This window comes from Panthera onca, chromosome D2 (assembly GCF_046562875.1).
Source record: "Panthera onca isolate mPanOnc1 chromosome D2, mPanOnc1 haplotype 2, whole genome shotgun sequence".
NCBI lineage: Eukaryota > Metazoa > Chordata > Mammalia > Carnivora > Felidae > Panthera > Panthera onca.
The window spans coordinates 40205947-40229937 of NC_138349.1; the positions used below are offsets into that span (position 1 = coordinate 40205947).

Genomic DNA, 23991 nt, shown 5'->3' on the forward strand with positions numbered 1-23991 from the left:
CTCATGCTGTACTGACTGAGCCAGCCAGACACCCCTCTAAGGACAATTTTAAGACTCTTGATTAATAATATTTTATTTTCTTCCACAAGATTCTTAAGGATCTTTTTATATTATGTTTGTTTTTAAGAGATCACAATATTATAAGACCTCAGAAAATCAGCAGTGGTACCAACTGTGTATTAATTTAAGTTAGACAAGTGGTAGATTGTCTCCAAATAAGTGACTCTTTGGGAATAATAATTGTAAATTATTACTCTAGCTAACAGTATAAACTATTTCCATTATAATGAAAGACATAGTTTAATTTTATCTACTTGAGCCTGCTAAACTTGATGTTGAAGCCTGAGCTCTTACTTAAGAGTGTGTGTGCTCATGCATGTGTGTGCATGGATTTTTGTGACTATTCCCTTGAGTACCGTCTATTTCCCAGGTCCAATTCTGGGCCTGTAGGTTTTTACAACTGTTTTCTTGGTTTTATTTTTCACTTTCTTTGCTTCCATCCTGTATCTCTGTATTTATCTCATCACTTTCTGGCTGGGCTCTAGTTTTTACCTCTAGGTACCAGTATTTTCTTCCTGCCTCTTGCTTTTCTCAAAGCTCCCCATTGTATCCTTCAGGATACTAGAATTACCTTTGTCTTTCTTCTCTTCTTCCCTTCCCATCAAAACTCATTCTGAGATGAGTGTTCTTTGGTATTCTCTACTTATTGTCCTAAGGTATGAATGCTTCCTCTTTTTCTCTTTAAAGTTGTTTATTAATAAAAAATAAATAGCTCTGTCATTAGTGATTATGGTCAGGATGTGACTATAGATTATGGTCAGGATGTGACTATAGAGTTTGAGCTGGCTTTCTTTTTATTCTTACTGCTCTGATAAATTGCCTCAAGTTCTCTGGCGGTGAGTGTGGGGGGGGAGGGATGTATTTGTTGCCAGCATGGAGCTCTTGAGAACTCCTAGTACCTTTCCCTCTGAAGTAAGAACTTGGCAACTCCACTCTTTTGAGGTCTCTATCCTTATCTGATCTTTATTTGTTACTGTAGGGGCTCATTACTGCTGTAAAAGGAAATGATTCCGTGATTAGTGACCCTGCTCTGGTCTCTAGCATTTGAGGGATATTTCTCCTTACTGCAGAAGGGAGAAGTATGGGTTGTTCCTCTAAAGGAGACTTAGAAGAGCTTGCTGCTTCTCTCTTATGTCTGACCTTGGAAATACTTGGTTTAAACAGAATAAAAGAATTTTGCATTTAATCACTATAAATAGTTATTCTTTTTTTTAAAGTTTTTAACGTTTATTTTTAAAAGTTTTTCTTAATGTTTATTTTTGAGAGAGAGAGAGAGAGAGAGAGAGAGAGAGAGAGAGAGAGAGAATGTGTGTGTGTGTGTGTGTGTGTGTGTGTGTGTGTGTGTGTGAGCAGGGGCGGGGCAGAGAGAGAGGGAGACACAGAATCTGAAGCAGGCTCCAGGCTCTGAACTGTCAGTGCAGAGTCTGATGCTGGGCTCCAACTCACAAAAGGTGAGATCAGGACCTGAGCTGAAGTCAAACACTTAACCGACTGAGCCACCCAAGCGCCCTAATGTTTATTTTTGAGAGACAGAGACAGACAGAGCGTGAACAGGGGAGATGCAGAGAGAGAGGGAGACACAGAATCCAAAGCAGGCTCCAGACTCTGCGGTGTCAGTGTAGAGCCCTACACAGGGCTTGAACCCATGAACCACAAGATCATGACCTGAGCTAAAGTCGGACGCTCAACCAACTAGTTGAGCCACCCACGCACCTCAAATAGTTACTGTTTGTACCTAATTACTCTGAATTGTTTTATATCTTTTAATTTCTGATTAAGTTTTTAAAGTATTATTTGATTTTTTTGCTTAAAACACGAATGCTGGTTAATTTCAGTTTTTATAGTTTGTTTTTGTTATGGCCATTTTTCAAGATAGTTGTGGAGTTTTTGGGGTTTTTTTTAGCACAATTGGTTAGCACTTTACATTAGACTTTTCATCTAATAATATAAATATTTCAAATTCTCTGTTGTTAGGCTCTGGTTTCACCAAGGTATGTTTGCTCATTAAAGAGGAGTCAGCCCAGATATGTAGAGATGGCAATAGGAAGAGACTAAAGCCATTTTGACAGTGTAAAAGAGAGGCGGCACTAACAGGAGGCTAAGAAATCATCATCTTCATGTAGGCCTGTTGAGGAGAATTTGACAGGGAAGCAAGCGGCAAAGTTATGTGTATTCTGACAGAGTCTTTTCTCCCCCTTTGGCATAAAGGCAGAGACTCTGTGTCTTTTAAGAACCTGCAAAAAAAAAAAAAAAAACCAAACAAACCTGAGCTCTTGATATTTTTGATCTGAAAGAGATTTTCAGAAGCTCCATGCATCTGATTATACAGGTAATTTGTGAGTTCTAGTGTAAGCTCTGTACCACAGCATTGAATAATGGTCTGGTACCAACTTATAATTAATATCTGTCAGGATTTACAGCCTAGGAGGGGGTGGAAGGAATAGCCTTGTTAATCTATCCAGACAGTGTGTAAAATAAATTTTTATACCTTTGTGGAAACTTCAGAGAGCAATTTACTATATTTCTATGTGTGGGTTTCATGGAAGCATCTTTCTTTATCCTTGGTTTTTCTCTAGGAACATTTGTCACAGATCATTCTTTTTATTTTATTTACTATTACACATAAGCTATATTTTAGGCTTTGTTTGCTACTTGAGAGAACCCAGGGGAGATTTGCTTTGCTATTACATTAAACCTCTTAATATAGTCTGATAGTTTCAGAAAACTGAGAAAGACCAACTAGGCTGGCAGCAAAGAAATGGAAATCTACAACTTTGGGGCTTAAACTGCAGTCTTCTCATGTACAAAATTAAATGTTCCTCTAAGTAAGACTTAGCCAGTGTCCTCAGGATAGATCATACTTTTCTCAAAGTGACTAGCAAATGTTAAAATATTCTAGCTTAAAGCAGAGCTGTGAAACCAGAGAATCTTGGAGCTAGAGGGGACCTTAAAGATTGTTTTATAACCAGGTATAGGAATCCCATACACAGTTACTAGTCTTTAAGTCCCAATAACTGAGAGAGCAAGTGTTAAGGAAGCACAGTGGTGATAACTCTTTATCTTAATGGAAAAAATGGTGTTCAGAAGCCTTCAAATAAAGCTATATGTTAAGTGTCTTTCCTCCCTTCAGTTCCTGGTAGTTTGTAATTGGGATCCCATCAGTTCTTGAAATACCTTTGATATTTTCATTTATATTTGTTTGAATCAGGCAAAGAAACTGAGACTTGTCTGTATTGGTTTAAGGGCTTTGGCCCAGCATCAAAACAAATAAATACTAGAATTGATCATTTCTTACTCTCTTCTATAATCCCAGGGTTTTCTTGTTTTCCCTCTACTTTGGCCCCTAAAAAAAAAAGAAAAGGAAAAGAAAATAGAGCATAAGCTTGGTAATAGCCACTGATCTTAGTACATCAGTCAGAAATACTGTTAGTGTCTAATCACTCACACACTGTGATGTTTCTTTCATCCTGCAGGCTTACTGTGGATTTCTCCGTCCTGGAGTTTCTTCAGAGAATCTTTCTGCAGTAGCCACAGGAAACTGGGGTTGTGGTGCCTTTGGCGGTGATGCTAGATTAAAAGGTAAGTGAATAAGTTGTAAGAATGATAAACATTTTGACTACAGAGAAAAAGTCCTTCAAACTTGGATTTCTAATGTTCTGTTTTATATAATAAGAGACCACAAAGATTGAAGAGAAAAACAGTATTTGACACCATCCTCTTTTTCCTTATTGTATTTAAAGGAATACTTATTTTTATTTGCTGTTTCCCTGTAAAGATCTCTTTAGTCTACCAGACCAGTATTTAGTTGAATAGAGGGATGGAAGAGTCCAGAATGACTATGAAGTTTCAAACCAAAGTACCCATTAAGCACTTTCCTTCACAGAAGTGATTTTGATAGAGCAATTTCGTTGACTCACTCATTCACCAAACTTGTGAGGCATCCGCTATGTTGTAGGCACTGTGGTAGACTCTGAGAATGCAAAGGTGAATAAAATGTAGTCCCTGCTTTGGAATTCACAATTTGGCATATGAGAGAGAAGCATAGAAAATGCAATATAGTAGTGAATGCTTTAGTAGAGGTGCACATATGTGGGAGTACAGCTTGGGAGAGTTGCATGAATAACATAGGTAAGGAGCCACTTGGGTACCCAAGAAGATAAACATTTCTTACATTTTATTGTTTATGGTAGAAAAATCACAAAATCTGATCAAAGCTACTGGCCATTTACCAAATTATGACATTTACTTTACTCTCAAAAGTATCAGTCGTGGAAAATCGTATTGTATCATTACTTAAGAAGGATACTGTTCTGTGTCAACCCAACTGGTCTGTCGTCAACTAGGTGTGCTGCAATACAATCCTGGCATTAACTACCTGGAGTTAGTGCAAATTCCACAGGTTGAGGGCAAAGTCCTCCATAAGACCACCTCTACTTCAGACTCTAGCTGCAAGTCTGGGGGCAGGGTGTCCCCAGGCCACCTACATCTCTGACCAACTGGCTACCAATCTAGGAGGTTCCCACAAGCTCCTTCAGATTTGATAATTCACTAGAATGACTCATAGAGCTCAGGAAGGTGCTACTACATTTTATTATAAAGGATACACATAGGGTGAGATCTGTGAGGGAATACAGAGCTTCCATGCCTTCTCGCTGTGGTGTCAGGGCACATCTCTCTCCTCATACATCAGTGTGTTCGCCAATGAGAAGCTCCACTGACCTTTGATGTCCAAAGTGTTTTTGCTTGTTTGTTTTTTAAGTAGGCTCCACACCTCAGCATGGGGCTTGAACTCATGGCCCTGGCATCCCGATGTCCAAAGTTTTTATTGGGGCCTCATTATATAGGTATTGCTGATTAAATCATTGGCCCCATTATTGAACTCAGTTTCAACTCTCCTTCCATTTGCTGGAAGTCAGTGGCTGAAAATCCCAATCCTGTAGCTATGTAGGGGCTCACCCAGAGTCCTCCTTAGCATAACAAAGACATTCAGGAAATTCCGAGGTTTTTGAAATTCTTTGTTATACTACAGTTAATAAAGTAATAAAATAAAACAGAAAACAGCCAACTGGCCTTGATAGCCAAACTAGATATAGATAAAAATCTACCTCGCTGGGAATAAAATAGTTGAGTCTGTCATTATGTATGAGTATGTTATTTTTGTAAAAATGTCACGTTTATTATTTTTTTAATCCAGAAAAATATTATGAAGTGTGTAAAAATCATCAGAGTTCATTGTTAACGTTTTTGGTGATCATCTTTTCAGATATTCCTATTAATCTGTGTAACCATTTGACATTAATAACATAACACCAGTCTATGCTCTGACCTCTTCTTTTTGAAAACCATACAAATGTAAATGTACTGTCAACATTTTTAATAGCTATATAGTATTCTGTTGTATGTATTTCTACTTACCATAATTTATTTCACTGGTTCTCCCTTTATAGACAGTTGGTTTATTTTCTTAATCTTGTAAGCAATACTGCAGTATATAATTACATATGTTATATATGATTATTTTCTTAGGATTAATTCCTAGAAGTGAGATTAATAACCCAAAGGCATATATACTTTATATTTTGATACTTGTTGCAAGTTATCCTTCTGAAAGGTTATATCAATTTCTATTGTCTTCCCTGCATAAGAATCCTCACTAACAAGGGATTTTTGTCAATTTTTAAAATTTCTCTGAGGTTCAACAGTTTTTATATGTTTATTGACCATTTTTATTTGCTTTGTGAATTGTTTCTTTCACTCTTCTGCCCATTTAGCTCTTTGGAAATAGTTTTGACTTTTCAATGGATAGTAATAACTCTTTGTATATTAGGAAGTATTGGGGCATCTGGCTGGTTCGGTCAGAAGAGCATGGGACTCTTGATCCTTGGGGTCATGAGTTCGAGCCCCATGTTGGGTGTAGAGATTACTTAAAAATAAAATTAAAAAAAAAAAGAAATATCATTAATTGTTATATTATGTTGCAGGTATTTTTTCATTTATTTCAGCCTGTTGGGTTGTTGTCACGTGGACTTAATTTTTATGTGTTTACATATTTGTGGCATGCTTAGAGAAATCTTTTCCTTCATTCTAAAGGCTTTCACCCACATTTTTTTCATAATCAAAAACAAAACCTGCATGTTATTATTTTCAGTGTTTTGAAAATCTATAGAAGAAAGAATTTTTAGGTTTTATGAAATTATTTATCATCCTCAATTTGAGGAAACCTGTTTTTCATTCTGGGCTTATTGATCTTATGACAGACGATTTTGCTGTTTTTCTGTGAAGTAAAATGAATGAGTAGATTCGTATCATCAATCCAAAAAACCAGGTCTGCCATAAGCTTTGGTCATTTGTGATGGACAATTTGAGAAGCTTTATAAATGTCTTCCTTTCCTTTCTTTTCTTTGTGGCATAAAAATATTTTTCTCCGATTACAGTTTTGTTTCCCCTTGGTGAGTACCAAGCATAGTATTCAAAGAGTTTCATTATGTAGTTCATTTTCCCAATTATTGAGATTTAAACTTAACAGTGACCTTTTGACAATTCCCTCTCCTTCATTCACTTGAATAATCATAAAAATTAGAAGTAGTTATTTATCCTTTAGTGGGGAATTGTTTACTGAAACTGATTTTGAAAAGAAAGATACTGTGGTACATCTATGTAACGAAATATTATGTAGACATTAGAACTATTGCAGAAATACAACTGCCGACATGGAAGTATGTTTTTAGAATACTGCCGAATGGGGGAAATACATAGTATATGTATTATAAACAGTTCTGAAAATCAAATGATAAATATAAAATATCACAAATTTGAGATTCTCTGTGTTCATCTGTTTATGTGCAAAGATTAGCTATGGTTGTCTCTAGGTGAGTGATATAGATTTTTTTTTTTTTAATTTGTACTTTTCTGTTTTAAGCTTATATTGTTTCTGTAACAAAAAGTCTTACTAAAAATTTTTCTGACGACGTGGATAGACCTTGAAGGCATTTTTATGTTAAGTGAAATAAGTGAGAGAGAAAAAGGCAAATAGTGTATATCTCACTTTTATGTGGAATATTAAAAACAAAAACAAAAACAAAACACCTAGCTCATAGATACAGGGAACAGATTGGTGGTTTCCAGAGGTGGGGTATGGGGGTGGGTGAAATGGGTGAAAGGGATTAGAATGTACAAACATCCAGTTACAAAATGAATAAATCATGGGGATATAATGTATAACATTGTGACTATAATTAGTAATAACTGTATTGCATATTGGAAAATTGCTTAAAGAGTAGATGTTGAAAGTTCTCATCACAAGTAAAAATAATCTTGTAACTGTGTGGTGATGGGTGTTAACTATACTTATTGTGATAATCATTTCTTAATATGTACAAATACCAAATCATCATAGTGTATATTTGAAAACTTACATAATTTTATATGGCAGTTATATCTCAGTTAAGAAAAACAGCAATCAAGACATTATAAACTCCTCTTTTATAAGCTCACTTTCTCATCAGTCACATAGTAGACATGGGCAAAGCGGGCATTTAAATCCTAGATGAATCTCCAAAAGAAGAGAGTACCAATAAAGAGATGTTTGCTAATGACCTGGTATTAGGGAGGTAGAGCAGGTGCATAGAAAGGAATCAAGAAGCTATGGTCCACTTGAGAGTATTGAGAGATGATACAAGGTTAGAAAAGTTGGAAAGCTAAAACCCTTTGAGAGCAGATAAAGACACAGCCAATATTAACTTTTTCTTGACTGGCCATCTTTATCTGTCCCTAGGTCTTACCAAACCTTTCAGGAAGACTCTGAACCATCAGATGCTTATCCCTACCTTAATAGAGAAAGAAGGAAGGAAGGATAGTTTTTAAAAAAAAACCATGGAGAGCAAACATGGGCATATGCAGATCCTTAAACTTCTATTTCTTTTATTAGCAATAAGACTAAATATTTGTTAATATGCTTTCTGCCTAACTATACGGGAGGATTGCAATTTACAACAATTTAATTTTGAACTGTTTTCATTATACATTCTGCTGACAACTGTTAAGATAATATTTTTCATATATTCATTCATTCAACAGACATTTACTAACAACTTTCTGCCCCAGAGCAGCCCATGTCCCTAGAACTAGAGGGTAGAAAAGAAGGGACATGGGGAAGAGGGAGGGGTTTGGTGCCCTTCGCCCACCAGCAGCCAGTCATCTCCTGCGTGCCTGTGCTACCATGTGGGCTCTCTCTGTCCTCCTCCTGGCCCTTCATCTTTCTGAGCACCCTGTGGAAGCCTATGAAAAAGAGCTTTTGAGTGAGTGTGAACTCTCTATTTCTCGGGCTCCTGATTATTCCAAAATAACCCCCCAGTCTACACTTGGCTTTTAAATTTTATGTTAAAGTTTTAGCTGTTTTATTCTTACCCATTTGTATGGTGCTTACCTCTGTCTCCTGTGCTCTTTCAAAGATCATAGTTTGTTTTGTATCTTCTTGGAGGGGGTTGTCATACTTTGATTGCCTTGCAACAACACAGCTCTCTAGTAGACTCAGGAAGAGTGTAAGATTCTGTAGGTTACTTGGCATTTTTTCATTGTTAGAAGTAGCTTCTTTTTGTGACTTTATTCATCCCATCTCAGTTAGAGACTGAAGTGGGCTTCTGCTCTAAGGGTACCACCAGATATCCATGAGATTTTTAGGAGATAATTTAAAACCATTTTGAAATGGTTGGTTTAAAAAAAAAAATGGTTTCTTTACCTCTTTTTTTAAAAAAAATTTATTTTTGAGAGAGAGAGACGGAGCATGAGTTGGGGGAGGGGCAGAGAGAGATGGAGACACAGAATCCAAAGCAGGCTCCCGGCCCCTAGCTGTCAACACAGAGCCTGACGTGGGGCTCGAACCCACGAACTGTGAGATCATAACCTAAGCTGAAGTTGGATGGCTTAACTAACTGAGCCACCCAGGCTCCCCTCTTTTACCTATTATTTTTAAATTTTTTTTTTTGGAGCTACTCTTGGTGGCATAACAGTTGTTGTAGATGCTATATTGGTACATGAAAAGATGTCTCTGAATGATGTAGAACTTATTCTATGTCTATGAGCTTCTATACTTATTAGCTCAGACCCTGTATCCCTCTAATTTTGTCTGCTTGCTTTGTGAAGGTATTGAGTGGTACTCTAAAGTTCTATTATATTTTTGTCAATTCCTCCTTCCATTTCCTTCAATGTTTATTTTTTATATCTCTCCATACTGTGTTACCTGACTTGAGAAAATTATGCCTTTGCTAGTTTACTGTAATTAAAGGTATCTTGATGTTGTACTCTTGTGTATTTTCTTTTCTATACCCATTCCCTACCTTCGCTACCTAAAAGTGATTTGCAAATAAAATATGCTCAAGGAATTTCTCTTTAACAAATTTATTCAACAACCCTGTATGCCTTTCATTAATCTAGGGTTTTGCACATTCTTCTGAAATTGCCTATTAGCATCTGCCTAATTCCCTATATTCCTTTAAGACTGCACTCTAGGGGTGCTTGAGTGGCTCATTCGGTTAAGTGTCCGACTTCGGCTCAGGTCATGATCTCGAGGTTTGTGGGTTCAAGCCCTGCATCAGGGTCTGGGCTGACAGCCTGGAGCCTGCTTCAGATTCTGTGTCTCCCTCTCTCTGCCCCTCCCCTGGTAACGCTCTGTCTCTCTCCATCTCACAAAAATGAATAAATATTTAAAAAGAAAAGAAAAAGACTGGGGCACCTGGGTAGCTCAGTCGGGTGAGCGTCTGACTTCGGCTTAGGTCATGATCTCACAGCTTGTGGGTTTGAGCCCCGTGTGCTGACAGCTCAGAGCCTGGAGCCTGCTTCGGATTCTGTGTCTCCCTCTCTCTCTGCCCCTTCCCTACTCGCATTCTGTCTCCGTCTCTCTCAAAAATAAATAAACATTAAAAAAAAAAAAAAAAAAAAAGACAGTACTCTAGTGTTAACTATTCCACAAAGATCCTCCTTCCTGTCCTACCTATACCCAACTGCCAACACTGCAACCAAGTTCTGTATTAGGATTCTTTAGTTTTAAGATACGCTAATCTACCTAATCACTTAAGCTTGAATGGCCACTGTCTACTGATATGGCAGAGAAAGACTGGGTAGATTTGGCCTCAGGGATTACTGGGTCCTAGGATCAGACACTTCCTCTTGTGTGTTGGTTTCTCCAATGCCTGCTTCTCTGAAGATGATAGCTTCATTCTCTTCTATTTCCATTGGTTATCTCTCCATGGCAGGAGCTGGAGACCAAACAGTTCCAGGTTTACAGTACTGCAACTGAGTGACCCTAGTGGAAAGGAGAACTCCTCCATTTAAAAATTGGGCCAACTTAGATCACTTTCCTATCTCTTGAACCAAATCATTGTAGTAGGCAAGTCAGTAAACACTGGACACATGCCCAGTGAGATTCAGAAGTTTTTCAGTTGATTTTTTTTTTTTATTTTTTTAAGTTTATTTATTATTGAGAGAGAGAACACAAGCTGGGGAGAGGCAGAGAGAGAGAGGGAGACACAGAATCCGAAGCAGGCTCTAGGCTCCGAGCTATCAGCACAGAGCCTGATGCAGGGCTCAAACCCATAAGCCGTGAGATCATTACCTGAGCCGAAGTCAGACGCCTAATCGACTAAGCCACCCAGGTGCCCCTCAGTTGATTTTTATTGCATATTTATATTAAATGAAAATTTCTCTGAAATTATATAAACTTTTTGTAAATTTATTTTCCTTCATACCTTATATCCCATTGACACCAAACTTAAATAATGTGTTTACTGGTTGTTTTGCTATTTTGGAATCAAGATAGCTAAACTCCAGAAAAATCATTGATCTAGAAAAGATAGGAACCTGGACAGTTCTGAGAAATCATTTTCTACCATGCTATCGTTGGCCCAGCCTATCCCTCTGGCTGGGGTTTGTGGGAGGTCTGTTTGTAGAACTGGGGAAGAGGTGACTGTCAATAAAAAATGGAAGGTTAGAATAGAAATATGGGCCAGTTCAGTTCAGTTTCTCTTACCACAGGCTTCTTATCACCTTGCTTCCTTCTGTCAGAACACACCACACTCCATTTCTTTCTCAGCCTTTTGCTCTTACACACTTGAATAAGAATATTCCTTTCTTAACACTTCTACATTGTCCTCTTCTATGGGCCCAGTGTCTAGAATGGGGTCTTGTACATGATAATGCATTCAAGGTGTCTAGAGTGAGTGGAATGGTTGTCATCAGCACCTCAGAGATGCCACTTAGTGGATCTGGGAAATGGCTTTGGGAAATTTTAACTGTCTGGGAGATACTGATGATCAGCCATGTTTAAGAAAGACTACATTCTCTCCTTTAGTTTGCATGGTTACCCTTCAATTTGTAGCCACATTTTTAAGATAAGGAAACCAAGGTTCAAAAAGAGGCTAGTAAAAAAGCCCAAAGAGAGACCTAGTAGGAGTCAGAATCAAAATTCACATTTGGCCTTTCGCAAAAACCAGTATGTTGTTGTTGTTGTATCGTCGTTGTTGTTAGTTGAGAATGTCTACAAACATTCTATGTTCCAGAAATTGTTATACTAAGTGCTTTCCTTACATATATTAGCTCATAACAATGTATTAGGTAAGCTTTATTTTTATCTTTATAGGTGAAATAGTCAAGGCAGAGAGAGGTAAGTAGCCCAATGTCACAAGGATAGCATGCAGCAATGTTAGTATACAAACCAGGGTTGATGCCCTAGAGCCCAGTGTCTGCACTCTTGCTGTTTAATCTTCATTGGCCACAAATTCTGAATCTGGATCTGGATTTGGGATTTGCCATTCTAGAGATGGTTGAATTCTTGAAGAGAGAGTGCATTTAAAGCAGGTGGAAGGATCAATGATGGGGCCTTTAGTAATATTCAGGTGGGGGGGAGGGTGGAAGTTGCCGGTGATGTTGATTAAAAACAGTAGCCAGAGAACAAGACCTCAACTACAGAATAAGAGTTGGCTGAAAAGAGTGAGCAAAAAGCCTTGAGCTTTCAGTGTAACTGGGTGTGAGAGCACAAAAAAACACCTTGGGTTTCATTAGAAAAACATCAGCAACACTTTCAAATCTATACTATTTGGTTTATTTGCCAGCATGCATTTAAATAATGTAAACAACATGAGGAAATTCTTCGGACTGGCACATGGTATGTTGCTTGGAGTAGAGCAGAATGACTTGGCATGACAGGTTTGCAGAGTAGTGGTTGAGGGAGTGCGTCTGAGTCAAGACTGCCAGGGTTCAACCCCCAGATCCACTGCTTTTTGGTCTGTGACCCTAGACAAACTGCTTAAACCTTTTGATACCTATATTGCCTTATTTTCAAAATGGACGTAATACTTACATTTACCTTATTCAGTTTTTGTAAGGATTAACTGAGTTAATTCTTGTAAGTCTTGAGTTTGTGCTTTTTAAAGCCGCTAGAACCATTCAGCATGTTTAAGAACTTGGTGGTAGCAGTTGTTACTAATATTACATGCTGATGGCCTCAAACCACACCTGTGGTATGCATATCCATCATTTTACTCATTTTTGGTTTGGTTCATTTGTTGCAAGAGGACCTTATGAATTGCTTTTTGATGTCATTTATATTTATTTGAATTTTCTTCATAGCTTAACATTGATGCCAAAAAGAAAATTAAAACCCAGCTCCCTGCAGGTTAATTTAAGTGATTATTTTGGCACCTAGTTGTGCTTGAAGTTAGAATTTGATGCTTTTATATCATACTTGGAATCAGTCCACATACCCTATTAGATTTGTGATTTATTCTCATCTAACTTGTGATGCAAGAGAATTCACCTAAATCATGAGACTTAATTATTTAGATTTGCAAAGTTCCTGAGGATGTTGTACATAATAAGGTCTGAAAACAGTTCTGTTTAAAATTATCTTTTGTTAGTGATTACTGATATATAGAGTCAAGATTATATTTCTGAAAATTTCACTTGTGTATTTATAGTCTAATATCCAGTGCAAGGAGAAAAATTATAGCAGGGATTATGGAATTCTATGCTCTGAAAGAGTCTTTAGGGATCGTCTGATCTAACTCCTTCATAGCATAGCTGGGAAAAATGCAGGCAAGGGAGTTAAGTGAGTTGACCAAAGTCATAGATCCTAGATAGCTAGCAGATGGGTAAGGACTGAACTCAGGTCTCCAGTCTGTAGTCCCAAACTGTCTGGCACATGCTTAGATTGCAGTGTGTACCCAAATAGAAATGGATGTGAAACCAAAAATGTGGTGAGAATGGGTTTCTCTTATTAAGATCTGGCCTTTTTTTTTTTTAATTTTTTTTAATGTTTGTTTATTTTTGAGAGAGACAGAGACAGAATGTGAGTGGGTTAGGGGCAGAGAGAGAGGGAGGCACAGAATCTGAAGCAGGCTCCATGCTCTGAGCTGACAGCATAGAGCCCGACACGGGGCTCAAACTCACAAGCTGTGAGATCATGACCTGAGCCGAAGTCGGACGCTCAACCGACTGAGCCACCCAGGCGCCCCATGATCTGGCCTTTTTTTTTGGTAGCTCTGTCAAGCTTAGCTCCAGCATTTTTAAAATAAATTCTATAGGGAGATAAATTGTGAAAGTTTTTTTATTCATATTTCATTTTCTTAAGGGTCAAATGACCAGTGATCTAGTATTTCTGTATATAAGGAGAAAATAAGACTAAAAGTGTTTTTCTTTGGATCTCTCTCTCTTTTTTTAAATAGGAAATACTTAAAGCCAAATTTTCATTCAAACTAGAAGGTAAGACATGGTACTTCATGGTAGAGGAAAATGACAATTCATTTTTCCATTTTTATATGTAGTTTAGGTTAATTAGGAACCTTTTAAAATCGAGTGTACCGAAGCTTTAACACATGCATAAATTGGTTGAGTAGTTTTAATTAAAACTTATCTCTATTTGAGATTAATTACTTTCAATACTCCAAGATTAATGAGGCCTAGTAATGGCACCTCATGTTGTGGATACTCAATAAATAATAGTTTGGAAATTAGGAAATACTTTGGTGTTTTAGAATCTCACGTGTATTATAAAGTCTTAGATTCTTTCCCAAATTTGGGAATACTCAACTATGTCAAGTTTACTAGTTCAACTTAAATATATTTTTCCTTCTTACATAATTCTTAAAACTTTTTATTTGAACATAGTTTCATATATACAAAGTTACAAAAGGAAAAATAAATACCCCTGTGTGTGTGTGTACATATATGGACGTTTATATATATGAACACATGCATAATTTTTCTTAACCATTTGCGCTTAAGTTATTTATGTACTTTATGCTCCTTTTCCTAAATTCTTCAGTGTGTGTTTCCTAAGAATAAAATATTTTCTTATATAAACACATTACAGTTATTAAACTCATAAATGAACATTGATAGAATATTTTTATCTACTCTGTCATCTATGTTCCAATTCTGTCAGGTGCCCTGGTAAAAACCTTTTATATCCTTCTTGCCCTCCAATACAGGGTCCAGGGTCAGGTATTTCCTTCAGTTGTCATGTCTTTTAGCCTCTTTTTGAATTCGGAGTATTTCTATAGCCTTTCTTTGTCTTTTATGACATTGACATATTTAAAGAATAAAAGAATTAAAGAATAAAAAATAAAGAGTTTGCTGTTTCCTCATAATTAGGTTGAAGTTATACATTCTCAGTCAGCACTGCATAGATGATAGAGGCACCTGATGGCCATCTGACCCCATTGGTGATGCTATTTTTGATTACCCAGTCAAGGTGCTGTCTGATTTCTCCACTGTACAGATACTGAGTTTTTTCCTCTCCCTTGTAGCTAATAAGCAATTTGTGGGAAGACGCTTTAAGACAAAATTTCCATTAGATTTGGTATTTTTACTGATTTTTGCCTGATCCAATCTTTACCATGATGGTTGCAAAGGAGGATTATCCTGTGCTATCACTTCCTCCATGCTTACCATTTAATCTTTGACGTTCTCCAGTGAGCAAGAGCCCCTCATTCTTTTTCTCCATTTATTTATTATATATTATCTATTTATTATATGTGGACTCAATTCATACTTTTTCAGTGGTTTGCAATTTATTTACTATACTTAATATTTTGGTGCCTAGCTTGTCCAGATTTGGCTGGTGGGAACTCCTTCAAACTGACTCCTGTATCCTGATCACTTTCTTTACTTTCTGGTACAACAAAATATCCTGGGCTTATCTTGTACCTATCCTGTCCTAACCATGGAATCAGGCATTTCCCTGAGGAATCCAGCTCCTTTAAAGGGGGAATGGTATTAGAGACAAAGATCTGGGCATTAGATGTGCTCAATGCTGCTGGGCTGTCTTCTTTTAAAGGGGTGCCTGGCTGGCTCAGTCTGTTAAGCATCCAACTTCAGCTCAGGTCATGATCTTGTGGTTCATAATTTCAAGCACTGCATCGGGCTCTGTGCTGACAGCTCAGAACGTGGAGTCTGTGTCAGATTCTGTGTCTTCCTCTCTGTCTCTGATCCACCCCCCCAAGTCATGCGTGCTCGCTCGCTCTCTCTCTCTCTCTCTCAAAAATAAAAATAAATATTAAAAAAATTAAAGGGGAATGGTATTAGAGATCAATATCTGGGCACTAGATGTGCTCATTGCTGCTGGGGTGTCTTCTTTTAAAGCATTTTAGAAGACAAGGCTAAGAATGCACACGCACACACACACAAATGTATGTATTTTACAAGTCTGTGAGTACACAGTAGTGCCTTCTGTTTCAATCCATCTCCACAGTTACTTTTGTCTTCCCATATTCCATGTCTGTGTGTCCCCTCTGTCATGGTAATGACCCCAGCTCCCAACACTATCAACACATTTACTCATTTGCTCAATCCTGTAATATATTCAAAACTAGTTTCAAAATTGTTTTGCTTGAACTACTATGGTAAGCAAACCTAGTAAAAAGAATTGGGATTTGTTTGTAATTCTTTTCTCCTTGCCCAAGACTGGCAGTATATTAGTCATATATTATGTTCATAAGTTACTTGGATTAGTTATTTCTTTTTTCCATCCTTTCCTTTTTCTTTTCCCTTCAGTGAAGTTATGTTATTCTTTTGAAATAAAATGAGGCTAATTTGTTTTTGTTTGTTTATAGTTATAGGCTCCTTTCCATTCCCATTCCTATTGTTTTAATTTTTTTTTGAATATAAGAATTTTAACATACTCTCAAAAATCAAAACTACAGAAGTTGTTTTCCAAAATGTTTTAGTTTGATTCCCATCTCCCCTTTTATGAAGGAAAAAATATGTAACTAGTGAAAAGCATTTATTATACCTATATTCAGTTTTACTGTTATCTAAAATACATTTTGTCTATTGACGTTTCTCCAAAGACCTTCAGATGGCCAAAAGACACATAAAAAGATGCTCAACATTACCCATCATCAGGGAAACACAAATAAAAACCACAGTGAGATATCACCTCACATCTGTCTGAACAGCTAAAATAAAAAACAAACAAGTGTTGGTGAAAATGTGGAGAAAAAGGAACCCTCAAGCACTGTTGGTGGGAACGCAAACTAGTATGGGCACTGTGGAAGACAGTATGGAGGTTTCTCAAAAAATTAAAAATAGAACTACCTTACGATCCAGTGATTACAGTACTGGTTATTTACCCAAAAAATACGGAAGCACTAATTCAAAGGTATATATGCATCCCTATGTTTTTTGCAGCATTATTTATAATAGCCAAACTATGGAAACAGCCCAAGTATCCTAGGTAAAGAAGATGTATATGTATATGTATGTATGTATATATTTATAATATTATTCAGCCATTAAAAAAAAAGAATGAAATGTTGCCATTTGCAGCAACATGGTTGGATCTATAGAGTATAATGCTAAGCAAAATAAGCCAGTCAAGAAAGACAGATATCATATAATTTCACTCTTATGTGGAATTTAAGAAATAAAACAAAGAGGAAAAAAGAGACAAACCAAAAAACAGACTCTTCATTATAGAGGATAAACTGATTGTTATCAGAGGGGTAGTGGGAGGAGGTTGGGTGAGATAGGTGAAGGGGATTAAGAGTACAGTTATCTTTCTTTTTTTAAGTTTATTTATTTTAGGAGAGAGAGAATCCCAAGCAGGCTATGCCGCTGTCAGCACAGCCTGTGGGGCTCAGTCTCACAAACCGCGAGATCATGACCTGAGTCGAAATCAAGAGGTGGACACTTAACTGACTGAGCCACCCAGGCTTCCCTCTTTTTTTTCAAAAGTTTATTTATTTTGAGAGAAAGTGCGAGTCAGGGACAGGTAGAGGGAATGGAAGAGAGAGAGTCCCGAGCAGACTCCCAAGTTCAGAGTGGATCCCAATGCGGGGCTTGATTTCATAACCACAAGATTACAACCTGAGTTAATATGAAGAGTTAGATGATTAGGGGTGCCTGGGTGGCTCAGCTGTGTTGACAGCTCAGAGCCTGGAGCCTGTTTCAGATTCTGTGTCTCCCTCTCCTCTCTGCTCTCTCTCTCTCTCTAAAATAAACATTAAAAAAATTTTTTAAAAAGAGAGTTGGATGCATAACTGAGTCACCCAGGTGCCCCAAGAGTACACTTATCTTGATGAACAGTGAATAATATATGGAACTGATGAATCACTATATTGTATGCTATCTGTTAAATATACTGGAATTAAAATTAGTAAAGTCTTCAAAATTTTTTAAATGAAAAATAAAATAAGTTTTGTCTATTGAGATTAAGGTAATAAAGGAAATTAATTTTTAGGAATATATTTCAGGCTCAGTGATTTATAACTCTGATTCCTGGGGACAGTGGTTCTCAATGAATGTCCCATTCCAGCAGTAACTAGAGTTACTGTTCAATGTTTTCAGTAACATTCCCTCTCTGCTGTAGTAATTGGGAGTGCAGGAGGGATGAGGGTGTGCTCTCTAACCCATTTTGAGAATGCTTGCTATAGGGTTAATGAGAGCATTAGAACCTCCCAAGTGCATTGGTCAGGAAAATTCACAGAAACTCATCTGATACAAAAGACTGGTGACTATGTAATAAGACAAAATAAATCAAGCAAGCAAACAAAAAGTTTAGTTCCAGATTAACATAAGAAGAAAAAAAAAAATACAACCAACTTAGTGCCTTGATTGTGCTGCCTTAGATGCACCTTCCCTTATTTATTTCCCCACAAAGGTGCTTGTGTGGGAATTCTGTGGCTTCATGATATTCTCAGCAGCATATCTGAAAAGTCACATGATAGATGATTTATACCCATCTGTATTTGCCATTTCTAATGTGTATATTATATTAGGTTTATAAATCTTTAATTCAGGATAAAGCTATGGGACACTAGCTATAATTTAGCTGGTTGAAAGAACTAAATGTGTCTTGGTGGAAAGTGTCATAACATAGCTGTGTTTTTTTCTCTTTGCTACAGCCTTAATACAGATAATGGCAGCTGCTGTAGCTGAGCGAGATGTGGTTTATTTCACCTTTGGGGACTCAGAATTGATGAGAGACATTTACAACATGCACACTTTCCTTACTGAAAGGAAACTAACCGTTGGTAAGTAGGAGATAGTCTTGACACTTGGTGTCTAGATAGATTGTCCACCATCCAGGATAAGTGGATAAGAAAAAATAAAAGTATGACTTTGAGAAAGGCAGACAAAGTCTTAGATGGGCAACGTCTGTAGAATCCTTTTCTGGCAAAGTTTCATCTGCAATCTTGAATGAGTATGTCAGCTTATTAAAATAAGGCCAAGAAACCAGTGCTTAGTATCCATTTTTACTTTTATGCATATAGAAAACTAAAAGAGGGATACTGTAGGAAGGTAAGTCTAGGTCTAAGAGGTCTCACTCTGAGTCATATTTATCAGACATAACAGCATGCTCATTTCTGTATTTCAGCTGGGCCTGAAAGGCCTTGCTACCCTGGGAACTGAATGTAGAAGTAAAGTTGCCACAAACTCCCAAAATGATAAGTGGCCAATACACCACATATACCTGTACCATGTATAGCCTGTTGTAATCATGAACTAATAAGTAGTTTCTTTAAGGTACTTATGTGTTGTTGTTTTTTTAACTTTATGTCAGGAAAGCCTTCCAGGCATATGAAATTCATACTCTATTTTCAAAAGCCAAAAATGAGCATATGTTTTTTAGATTAAGAGAAAACTAGAGTGCTCTTTAGTAGTTTTATCCACCTTTGTACCTTAATGGGGGTTTTGGTCTGGCCTTTACTTTCCAGGAGAAGTGTATAAGCTCTTGCTACGGTATTACAACGAAGAATGCAGAAACTGTTCGACCCCCGGACCAGACATCAAGCTTTATCCATTCATATACCATGCCGTGGAGTCCTGTACAGAGACCACCAGCCAGCCAGGACAGAGGACTGGGGCCTGAGGAACTGAGTAAATAGAACCTCCTTCCACCTCTCACCAGAAACATCCTGTTTGAATTGTCAGGTGTAATATACGAACTGACTTAATTTAATATAAATGTGTATATAATCCAGTTTGTGGGCAAGGATGCAGTCCCTTCCACACATATGCAGTTGTCAGTTTGTACATGTAAGCCCCCTCCATCCTAACTTACATATGCTTAGATATATTTTGTTTCCATTTTTTTCTATTTCAGTCTTCATTCTTCAGCTTTTCTTTCTTTTGCCCATCAGATTTCCTGTGAAATCCCATGAAGGGCTGTGCTCAGTCCATCAGGTCTCTTTTGATGCCTATATATTATGCACATTGCCTCTGCAGCTAGCAGATGCCAGGGAAGAAGTTGAAAACCAAGAACTTTTTTAACTGGGTTTGCTAAAGATCTCCCTGTAAGCCTTTCACCCCCAACTCTTGTTAAGATTGTGTTGCCTGAGTTTTTGAATTTTGAAAATTAAGAGTTGAGGATTTTTTTATACATGTTACATAATGTAAATCTCCTAGGTCAAAACGATTTTGTATTTAAGACAGAATAATTTCCAGATATAGTTCTTTTGAGACATCACCTTTATCTAAAATGGTTTGTCTATACTTTTTTCCCTGTTCAATTTTTATTAATACTGTTTTTTGGAAACTGACCAAGATGGAAGGAAATGTAGAATAAAAGAGTTTCCCCAAATGGCGTTTTAAAAAGAAAAGAACAAAGGGAGTTGAAGGCTTTTTTTGCTTCTTGGGATTTTTTTTCTTTTCAAATTAGAATTATTGTTTGTTCTCTGGTGCTTGAGGCATATTCATATAACCAAAGTTTAGGAACTGAGAACTCACACGATTTGTATATATTAAAGTTTCTCTGGTATTCAATGATTACATAGTTAATAAATTTTCATTAACAAATCATTTGTCAGAAACTCCCATATCATCTATATTTTATATGTATATAAATATATGTTCTTTAAGTGTGTCTGTTTGCAAGCACATAACACCCTAATAAAACTGGAATTATAGGAAATGATTAGGTTTAGGCTTTATCAGGGGCTCTGTTTAAAATCATTTATTTACAGTTGTATCCATTTAAAGCTGGTGGCAAACAAATAATAATGTCTTTCAGAGGTTTCAATAAAAGTCGATTCTGTTTTGAGAGTAGAGTTTAATCACAAAGCACTTATTCATATTTCTAAAATAGTTCTAACCTATTACTGTTGAAGTTCTAGTTTATAGTCAACTGTCAGAAAACGCTATTGGAGGTCCAATCCTAGTAGTAAGGAATTTTGGTAGATGGTCCAAACTCCTGGTGTCAGTATTGGCAGGAAAATATGGGGCTGTGGCCAATGTCTGCAACTCTTCTTATTCAGAATTTGGCACCTGACAGCAGCCACTTGTCATTAATGAAGTTCTTTACCATAGTACTAAGATTTTTAAACATCTCCCTAAATCCAAGGTGTCTGGCTTTATTTCTACTGATGCTAAAGTCTTCTCTTTCCTTCCCAACCCATTCTGAGCTTTGTTTAAGCATTCATAGTTATATTTCATTTCTTTTTTCTGTCTCCATATCATTTTCCTCTTACCCAGCTCCAAGACTAAGTGAACAGTTCTTTAAAACAATACAGGAGCAGTATAGGATGGTTCATGTGGTAGAGAAATCATTAAATCCAGGTAAGACCACCCAGCCTAATATTCCAGAACATAGACTCTAAGACTCAACTCTTATTGATGAACGGGCTTAGTGACTTGGCCATCTACCTGAGTGCCTCACTCTTTTGAGGGTCTTCAAAGAAGAAGACCTGCCCACTCTGTCCCAGTACATTCGGGGATTGGGACAGTTTAATCAAAGGGAACGTAAAGAGAACTAATGTCCATTTTTTGAGGCAGGAGGAATGCCCTCTATAAAAAGAGGGAAAAAATCAGACTTCTAATTAACGTGTGTCTGTTCTAAGACATTTAACTGCACCTTTTTATTCTCTTTTATTGGGGGCTTATTGTTTCCTTCATGTTGTTTACCTTCCCTTTCATCTATTGAGGCATGAAATGGTATTTTTAGTTTAGAATTCTTATGTTGTTAATATAGCTCACTTGCTTTACACTTTCTGTCTAGCTCACTGAAATGAAGTAACGGTTTAAGGAAGCAATGTGGAGTCATGGAAAAAATTTGAGATTTTAAATCAGACAAATTAGGTTCCAGTGTTAGCCATGTATCTTGCTAATTCTCTAAATAAATTTAATATTTGAGCCTTATTTAACTCATCTAGAAAATGGGCTATTAGCACTTATTAGGGAATAGTGTATATAAAGAAGTGTTCGTGGGGTCTGGCACATAGTTGGTACTCAATAAATTTCAGTCTTTATAGTTGACCAGGAAACATTTATGGAGCACCTCCTGTATGTATTACTGTATGTAATAACATACTGTGCTAGTTGCTTTGCATATTTTAGCCCATTTTTCCAATGGACTAACAGATGCCCAGAGGTTAGGGAATACCATCATCTCAACCTCCAGAAGTTCTTTGTGAAAGGAAACTTACTCTATCATCTCTGGCAGAGACCTGACTGAGCAAAGGCTCTGACACTGTTGTTCTCTACCAAGTTCCTACTATAAGTTATTCTTCATAATGAATGACGTTATCAGTGGGGTGCATTAAAATATCTCTGAGAGAATTATTTCTTTTCTTGCTGGTTGAAGTGACATTAAGGGCAGGCAGACCCAAATTGGTACTCAAAGGGGAGATTGAAAGGAGATCTAACCAGGCTTCATGATTGCCTTGCCAGGTGTTTAACCAATATTTATTGCTTTGGAAACCAAATACTGATTAAGCTGTCCCACTGCAAGAATATGATGGAGCAAAAATTAGCTGGGTTGCGTTCTTAAAAACTTCAACAGGAAGAGAAGCAGTTGTATAGATTCTCGCCTGTTTTTTTTTTTTTTTTTTTTTGGGGGGGGGGGGGTTTATTTTGTTTTGTTTTTTTGTTTTATTTTGTTTGGTTTTTTTTTTTTTTTTGGTCTTTTCCAATCTGTGTGGCTGCATGTTTATGGCTTTTTTCTGATGTAAGGAAAACCTGAATCCTAGTATGTCTGCTTTAATGATAAGTAAAGTTTAGAAGTCCTGTACTTTCTTCTTTCAGGCTTGTGGATCTGCTCCAATCCGTTGTTTTTGGAGGTAAGGGAAAGACCAGCCATTGCTGGCACTTGAGTTCAAATATATAATCCTGTTCTTGTTTGGGGGCTGGAAGGGGGTCCGAATGAATACTTATTGGAACAAACTACTAAAATCCACTGAGCCACCGCTGTTCTCTGCGCCTATGACAGAGTGTCCTTTGTCCCCCATCATCAGATTCCCACACAGATCTACTGAACCTCCAAAGGAGAAAGTTTCCCATACAAGACATCCAAAACTGCTGTGTTTGCCTGATAACTGGTTTTATTTTCCCTGACTGTTTATTTTAAATATAGGGTTACCATGTAATGATGATTTTGAACTTGGGAATAAGGAGAGCTCTGTGCTATTGTTTACATGATTTTTGTAGGATGAGAATAAAGAAATTCTGACCCCCTTGTTACTACCTCTTTTTTCTCAAATAATTATGCTACATTTAAGATGTTCATGTGCATGCTCTTATTTTATTTTTTTATTTAAATTTTAGTTCGCATACCGTGCAATATTGGTTTTAGGAGTAGAATTCAGTGATTCATCACTTACATACAACACCCAGTGCTCATCACAAATACCCTCTTTAATACCTATCTAGCCCATCCCCTCCCACCTCCCTCCATCAACCCTCAGTTTGTTCTCTATTATTAAGAGTCTCTTAAAATTGGGGGCACCTGGGTGGCTCAGTCAGTTGAGTATATGACCTTGGCTCAGGTCATGATCTCACAGTTTGTGAGTTCGAGTCCCACATTGGTCTCTCTACTGTCAGCGTGGAGCCTGCTTTAGATCCTCTGTTCCCCTCTCTTTCTGCCCCTCCCCTGCTTGCACTCACTCTCTCTGTGGCTCTCTTCCCAAAAATAAATAAACACTAAAAAAAAGAAGAGTCTCTTAAAATTGTAGAGTGTGTCTTAAGCATTTGGTGAAAATTTTTACATATAGATTTGTTATTCCACATTAGGTGTTAAGAATGTAGAGTTAGTCACTGGCATGAGGAACTTTCCAAAGGTAAAGAGAATTCTGGCTGCATTAGTTTTTCATCCCTTCCAGGTTTCTAAGGTAATGTTTCCTGGTGTACATTCCCTTTTCCTAATTCCCATCTTCTAAGAGAGCTCAAATCAGGGTCTGGGAAGATGTCTTGAAGGTTCTGAGGACCACTGTCCTTCCATCCATTCACATATTCATAGACACAGGTGTCTTCTGTGAGTATCCACTGAAGTTTCTGCTCAGGGTGCAAAGATGAATGACTTGCCCTCTGCACTCAGATCTAAGTTGACACACAAAGGGGAAGTGATCTAAAACTCCACAGATTGTATTTTCTTCTCACTACTCTGTTCTAGTTCATCCTAGAAAAAACAATTGAATTTTTGTGCTGTCAGTTTAGAAACTTGAATAG

At 37.2% G+C, this 23991-nt stretch overlaps 1 protein-coding gene across 7 annotated transcripts in view; it reads left to right on the plus strand.

The window, feature by feature from the left end:
- The window catches only part of PARG (poly(ADP-ribose) glycohydrolase), a 131322-nt gene extending 108311 nt beyond the window's left edge, over window positions 1-23011 (plus strand). For 6 of the 7 annotated variants that reach the window (XM_081790506.1, XM_081790508.1, XM_081790510.1 and 3 more), the window contains 3 exons: window positions 3534-3639; window positions 18456-18584; window positions 19269-23011. In XM_081790506.1, the coding sequence (XP_081646632.1) occupies window positions 3534-3639; window positions 18456-18584; window positions 19269-19423 (390 nt within the window). In that variant the 3' untranslated portion in view covers window positions 19424-23011. The remainder of the gene's footprint in view (window positions 1-3533; window positions 3640-18455; window positions 18585-19268) is intronic. The other variant, XM_081790507.1, reaches the window with a different exon arrangement.
- The last annotated feature ends 980 nt before the right edge of the window (window positions 23012-23991 follow it).